The 7,665-nt window shown below is 42.5% G+C and overlaps 1 protein-coding gene across 2 annotated transcripts in view; it reads right to left on the bottom strand.

Annotated features, from left to right (window-relative positions):
- EMB (embigin) overlaps nt 1-7,226 on the bottom strand; it is a 51,690-nt gene extending 44,464 nt beyond the window's left edge. The window contains exon 1 of one of the 2 annotated variants that reach the window (XM_023210566.1): nt 6,863-7,226. In XM_023210566.1, coding sequence (XP_023066334.1) covers nt 6,863-6,977 — 115 coding nt within the window. In that variant the 5' untranslated portion in view covers nt 6,978-7,226. The remainder of the gene's footprint in view (nt 1-6,862) is intronic. The other variant, XM_023210567.1, reaches the window with a different exon arrangement.
- Nucleotides 7,227-7,665: the final 439 nt, after the last annotated feature.

The raw sequence follows: 7,665 nt of genomic DNA, 5'->3' as shown, positions 1-7,665 counted from the left end.
TTGATGGGTGCTGACGAGTTGATGGGTGCAGCACACCAACATGGCACAAGTATACATATGTAACAAACCTGCACGTTATGCACATGTACCCTAGAACTTAAAGTATAATAAAAAAAAAAAAAGAAAAACCTAGATTTTGAACAGGTACCTCGGCAACCCTGATTCTTCAATGTGATGATTCTTAATAATCTTCCAATGGCCCTGTGGCCCTAAATTAATGTTCTGCATAGTTTAGGTGCAGACATTTTAAAGTATGAACATTTTTTGCCACCATTCCCTCCCAAGAACACCCTCCTGCCAGGGGTCTATTTTGAGGACTTTTTATGAAGGAAAACCACATGCTGGATGGACGCTGAAATGCAAACCAGGAAAACAGTTATAGTTATTAGCTATCTTACTGCTATTGGCTATGTTAGAAAAGCACTTTGGGCTTCAAGATCAATCAAACGAAGTATCTAAATTCCCTTTCAGTTTCTCAGAAGTATATAATTGTAAGGCTATTAAAAGCTTCTGGTTTGGGATTAGAGACACATTAGTACAATAACCTCAATAACTTCAAAAATGTCAGGAAAATGCTATTTTCAAAGAAAAGAATAACAACTCTTTAAAGGCAACATTCATTATTTCTATTCTAACATTATTTGAGATAGTCTATGTTTAAATAGCGGCAATTTTTATCAGGAGTAGAGTTTATTTTTAGCAAAGTGTTGTGAGGTTTGTTCTCCTACATCAGCATATATGTCATAAGTTGTTAATTTCTAACATTCACCTTATATTGTGCAATATATGAGACCAGCTGTATAAAGTTAATGTCAAAAGATTACACTCTAGGACAAATAGCCTCAACACATGTGATTTGTTTCTGTTGGAGGGCATATATACCTTTGGAAAATGATACCTAAAAACATTAACAGATTTCTCAACTATTGTTTTAGTTTAATGCCTATGTAAACTGAATCTTTCTCAGGTAAACTAATTCTTTTTGTTTCTTTTCAAACAATCTCAAAGTAGCAGAAACATTTCAAGAACAGAACATTTTCTCCTCTGAACCATGTGAGAGTAAGTTTCTGACCTGATGTTTCATGCCCCACTAAAACATTACCATCTATTTCCTACAAAGGACATTTCCCATACCATCCCAATACAGCCATTAAAATCAAGAAATGAATATATATGAAGCACCATCTTGTCCCTATACCCCATCTAAATTTCAAAAAAAAGTCCCTATAATGCACTTGGTAGCAAAAGGTTTCAGCTCAGAATCAAACATTGTCATTGGCTGTCACTTCTCTCTAATGTGGCTTCACTCTGGAACTGCGACAGTCTCTTCTGACTTTCATAACCTTGACACTTATTAAAATTCCAAGACAGTTCCGCTGATATATGATTATATTTGAGGCAGGCACATCTGGCAGGAACATCATAGAAGTGATGCTGTGCTCTTCTTACCAGATCGTCTCAGATGGCACACCATTTTTTGGTCTTTGATCGTTTGATTAAAGTGCTGTCTGCCAAGCTTCTGTATCTTTTCCCCTTGACATTAATAAGCATATTCTGAAGAGTTACTTTGAATCTTTAGTACTTTGTACCCCATCAAATTTTTCATTGATTCATTTTTTAATTTGCAGTAGTTGGTACTCATGAATCCTCATATTATTAGATGGGTTATAATCCACTAATATTATTATTTATTTTGATGCTCAATTTTGTCCCAGATTTGTCCAGTAGGAACCCCTTCATGTTGGCTCCTGTATCTTGACATGACTCATTATCCTTTGAGCACTCCACTGCTTTCTGGCACAAGATGTTCTAGGCTTATCTGCTACTTTCCCACTCAAGGCCTGAAATCAGCCATTTCTCCAAGAAGCCTTGGTTACTATTAGCAAAGAATGGTATTTAGAATCCAAGATCTGGGGGCTAAGTATACTCATCACTACTGGAAATCACTGCTAAGAATACATGTGCACACATTCGTATACACACACATACAACTTATAATGTATATCATACACATATATGTATATGACATGCATATGTATTCATCATACATATATTTACACATATACTTGTTTAAATCTATATACCTATATAGACATAGGTAAAGAGACAGGGATTTAATGTCATGGGTTCACAGGGATACTGCCAACTGCAATCCAACACCACAGGGTTCATTCTACTTTTTCCCTATCTTTATTTCATTCTTCTCTAGTGTAAAACCTAGATCCTATTATCGTTCCTAGATTTAATTATTTGATCAATCACCCTGTATATTACTAAATTCTCATTGCCACTGCCACACCTGCCCCACAGAGATGTCTTCCTTACCCACTCAGGCTCCAACCTCCATCGCTGGTCTGACCCTCCTACATGCTTTCCTCCACATCTTGTTTGGGATCAAATATCACCCATCTGCTGCTCCTGCACAAAAGCCTTGTTAAATCAACTCTGGGACCCTGTGTCAAGCTGCCTGCTGCAGAAGCACCCATTCACTGTGCTCAGGCCCTAACACTCCACACCAGGCTGCCCTCCTGCCTGGATGCCATCCTTACCAGGGTCAGCCTCAGATATCCTGATCTGGGCCCCTTGGGCTCCATCCACTTAGTAAGGATGTCCCCTTGCTCTTCCCCATCAAATAACTATAGGACCTATCGAGGGAAAGATGAGAGGGAAGAGGGAAGAGAATGAGGATAACAGAAGATGAGGAAGAGTCAGTTGCCCTAATTCTTAACAAATGTTTTAAACATATAATTTTTTTGTGATGATAAATTTAGGGTAAAAATGTTCATGCATCAGAAACATCACTACTAAAGGTAGGCTTAGGCTGGGCACAGTAGCTCTCGCCTATAATCCCAACACTTTGGGAGGCCGAGGCAGGAAGATTGCTTGAGCTTAGCAGTTCAAGACAGCCTAGGCAACATAGTGAAACCCATCTCTACAAAAAATACAACAATTAGCCTGGTGTGGTGGCATATGCCTGTAGTCCCAGCCATGTGGGAGGCTGAAGTGGGAGGATCCCTTGAGCCCAGAAGTCAAGGCTGTAGTGAGCCATGAGTGTGCCTTGGTACTCCAGCCTGAGTGACAGAGTGAGACCCTGTCTCAAAAATTAAATCAATGAATGAATGAATAAATAAATAAAGGTAGGCTTATGGCTAACCTGTTCCCTTTAAACAGATTTTAGTCTTTGATCATTTGATCAAAGTGCTGTCTGCCAAGCTTCTCCACCATAAAGTTACTCTTTTTCCCTTGATATTAATAAACACATTCTGAAGAGTTACTTTGAATCTTCAATACTTTATGCCCCATCAAACTTTTCACTGACTCATTTTTTAATCTACATCAGTCGGTACTCATGAATTCCCATATTATTAAATGAGTTGCAATTCACTAATATTATTATTATTTGATGCTCAATTTGTCCCAGATTCGTCCAGTGGGAACCCCTTTAAACGTCCTTAACGGTAGAAACTGCTAGCATGTTCTACTGAGATATGGACTAACAATGTCAGACATATGTGGGTGCTTGAATAATATCTGCTTCAAAAATATTTATTACTAGAAAGCTGCTGTGTTTGGGGTGATGGGTTAGTAGGGAAGGGGGTTCACAAAGGGAATGTAAAAGCCATGTCCTCTGGAAGTTAAAAGGATCATTTAAAATGATTCCACTGCAAACATTTTTCAAAAGATAAACATGACCCATTTCTCCAATTTGTGCCACGTAATAGTAATAATAATGATATTTAAATACTCCCACTGATGTATCCTTTACAAAGATATATTATATGTCTTATTTAATCAAAAAACCTTAAAAGAGTCTCTGTACCTAATTTTATTCTAGGACTCAAACTGTGTCAGCATGTCATTCAGTGTAAGTCAAACATTTAGATGCACAGGCTATGTTGTCAGTAGCTCTGAACTTTCATAGACATTTCCAATTAGCTCAGAGAGACAATTGGATATTGTGCTTAAGCACTGTGTTTAAGAAAACGGGCACTGGATGGACCAACGCCCAACTTCCTGCTCTACTGCTTAACTAAGTATGCGTATTTGGGCAATTACTTAATCTAAGCCCCAATTTCTTCATCTTGAGCCCAGAAGGTCAAGGCTGCAGTGAGCTGTGAATGTGCCTCTGCCCTCCAGCCTGAGTGACAGAGTGAGAATTCCCCAGGAGTGCAGAGGTTCTCAGAACTGCGATACTCTCAGATGAATTTTGAAAGGTGAATCAGGGATAGAAGAATTGGGGATACCCAGAAGGGAGAAAAACGTCCTGGACAATTCTTTTTTTTTTTTTTGTTTCAGCTGGAACTAAAAAAATGCTAACTCATAGGGCTATATATATGTAACTATTCTTATTATTAAAATTTGACTCAAAGTCTTAGGTTAACAGAAAACCTATGTCCAAGTATGTAGGTCTATACATCTAGGTAAAAAATATCCAGTAAACCTCACAATATCCTTTGGCAAAGAGAAAACTAAATTTCACAGAGATCAATACAGAATCTAGAAAACAAGCTGAAAGTGCCTGACAATTTTTTATTCTGGCTTAAATTCGATGCTAACATCATAACTTTTGTCTTGTACATTATTCCATAATTTTAGCTTAAGTGGAGCTAAAAGGACAGAACTTATACCATATACATAGAGGAACATCCTCTCCCCCCATTCATCTTATTGATTTACACCTTCATTTATTCCCCTTTCATTTGTTTCCTTTTTTTCTCTCTCCTTAGAGATATTCTCTGCATATCAACTTAACCCTGATGCCTATGGAATAAGTATTTACCTAACAGTGCACTCTCTAGACCATATCATTTTAAAGCTGTAGTTTTTAACCAGCTTAAAATCACATTTAAAGCTACACAGGGAGCTGATAAAAATTCTTAATGCCCACACTGAATCCCAAGCCAAATGAACCAGAGTTTTGTAGGGAAAGATCCAGGTATCAGAATTTTTCAAGCTCTCTGGTGTTTCTGACATACAGTCAAGTAGAGAATCAAAGTTCTACAATGAATCCAGAATGCACTAGTTCTCAGAACTGCAATACTCTGAGGTGAACCAGGGATAGAAGAATTGGAGATACCCAGAAGGGCGAAAAAATGTCCTGGACAATTCTGTTTCTTTTACTTTCTTTTTTTTTTTTTTTTTTTTTTTTTTTTTTGAGACAGTTTTGCGCTGTCACCCAGGCTGGAGCTTAGTGGCACCATCACCATGATAGCTCACTGCAGCCTCAAACTGATTGAGATTGCTGAAGCAATCTTTCTGCCCTGGCGTCCCAAGTACCTGGGACTACAAGTGTACATCACCACAACCGCACTTTAAAAAGTTGTTTTTAATAAAAAAGGGACCTTGCTATGTTGCCGAGGGTGGTCCTGAACTCCTGGATTCCAGCCATCCTCCCACCTCAGCACCCAAAAGTGCTGGAATTACAGGCCTGGACAATAAGTGATATGATGGAAAAGAGATGTGGCACAAGGAAATTTAGAACTGGAGCAACCCAAGATGTTCTGTCCAAGTTGTTAACGAGACCTTTTAAAAGGCATTTATAAAAATTAATAGTCTTACCTTTTGATTATCCTTCTTTCTCTATGGTGTATTACAAAAATTCCACATATTACAAGCCCACGAAAATAAATTCCCATGAGAGTTTGAAAACTTCTTGCAGAATAATGTCCCAATTTTAGTTACTGGTGGCCAATATTTACCTTGAGAGTAGCTTGAGAGGTGGTGGTGTTTTATTACCCTTACTGGCTGCTAACATTAATGACACAGAAACCTGCAATAGGTTGGATGGAATCCTTTTAACATGAAAAGTAATTATAAACAGGTGAAAGGTAAAATGGCAACTTTCATGTTGGCTTTGGTAATGTTTTGCACGTAATCCCTCTGTCAAAGTATCTTAAACAATAAAACAACAAGCAACAATCACACGCACACACACATTTTGTTTTCAAAGACCACGGTGTAAAATGAAGATACACACACGTTATACTGTAAGTTGTGGCTCTTTGGTTGGCTGGTTGGTTATGAAGTTTTTCCCCTCTCAGCTCTAAAAAAAAAAACATCCTCGGCAAGGTGAGGTGGCTCACGCCTGTAATCCCAGCACTTTGGGAGGCCGAAGCGGGCGGATCACCTGAGGGTGTGAGTTTGAGACCAGACTGACCAATGTGGAGAAACCCCGTCTCTACTAAAAATATAAAATTAGTCTGGCGTGGTGGTCGCATGCCTGTAATAGCAGCTACTCTGGAGGCTGAGAGAGGAGAATCGCTTGAACCAGGGAGGCGGAGGTTGCGGTGAGTCGAGATCACGCCACTGCACTCCAGTCTGGGCAACAAGAGCAAAACTGTCTCAAAAAAAAAAAAAAAAAAAAAAAATCCTCAAAGCCCACCCACCTGCCAAGAGGAGGGAAGGAGGTAAGGGGGCGCCTTACTCTGGAATCAAGAAAAGGGAGTAGGCCTTGGGAAAATGTGCTTTCAAAATTCTTTCCACATTTGCACAAGCCAAGTCGCTAGCTGGTCCCTGCATCCACCTACACACCCCACTGCCCTCTTCCTAGGAAAAACCAGACTCTCCCCTATTACCTACGCCCCCGAATTGCGGGGCGCTGTTTGTTCAAGACTCGCCCCGAAGAGCGCAGGAGCGCGAGCCGCCCCAGTTGCAGAGTTCAGCTTAGGTGACACAAACGTAGCCAATGGGAGGCCGCCGCCGCCGCCAATCGCCACCCACCCTTACCAGCATCCCGGCGCCTCTCCCCGCCACCCTTGCCCGGCGCGCCGGCTATGCCCTCTGCCCGCGGGGACCCAAGCCTCGCGCGCCCCTTCCTGCGCGCCCTCCGCCCTCCCTACCCTGGCCCCTGTACCCATCACACCTAGGGCACTGCCGTCCGCCGAGCTTGGGCGCGCGGTGGAGAGAAGGCACTGAAGGAGGAGGAGCAACCGCGGCGTAGGCGCCCTGGCCGCCAACAGGCCGGGGAGGGCGCGCATGGCGCCGGAGGGTCCGCCTCGGTCCTCGTGGAGACTGCGCCCTCACCTCGCTGCCGCGGGTGTCCGGAGTCCCTGCACACACTCGCCGGTGGCCCGGCGCCCGCAGTCAGTGCGGCCGGCAGGGCGCTGAAGAAAAGGCGGAATGGGAGGGGCCCGGCCGCCTTGCCCTATTCCCACGAGGCGCTCTCACCGCGCCCGGCCCTCCACCAATTATGCAGCCCTCAGCCGGCTGCTGGCGTTCCCGGATGTGCGGTGCTACTTCCCGGCTGCAGCCCCTCTGGCCTCCGCCCTCTCGGCTCTAGCAGGTCCAGGTCGGCAGAGAGCTTGGGCAGGTTATGTCTAGCCCATCTGCTGGGGAGAGGTTGAAACTCTCCCTGCAAACTGGCCTTTGCACTTCACCTGAGGCAGGTTTCGCTAATTTGCTTTGATGGGAGAGATGAGAGTATAGAAGACTTTTCTCCTCCCCGACCCCGGACATCTTTGGACTTTCTTATGAGGGAGGCTTGTTTTTGCGCAGGTGTAAAGGTTCTATCCAGCTGCCAGATAACTTGTACTAATCTTTCTTTGCTTTGCCTACCAATCACACACACCTTCTCTTCTAGCCTCTGAAGGCTTAATTGGTTTTCTCTGGATGAAGGTTTCAGAGTCCCAAGGCCCCATACCATGTCTGATTTTACTTTATTTTTGT

The sequence above is a fragment of the Piliocolobus tephrosceles genome, chromosome 4, assembly GCF_002776525.5.
Source record: "Piliocolobus tephrosceles isolate RC106 chromosome 4, ASM277652v3, whole genome shotgun sequence".
NCBI lineage: Eukaryota > Metazoa > Chordata > Mammalia > Primates > Cercopithecidae > Piliocolobus > Piliocolobus tephrosceles.
The sequence above is the reverse complement of the archived record's forward strand: the minus strand, read 5'-3'. Positions and strand labels throughout refer to the sequence as shown.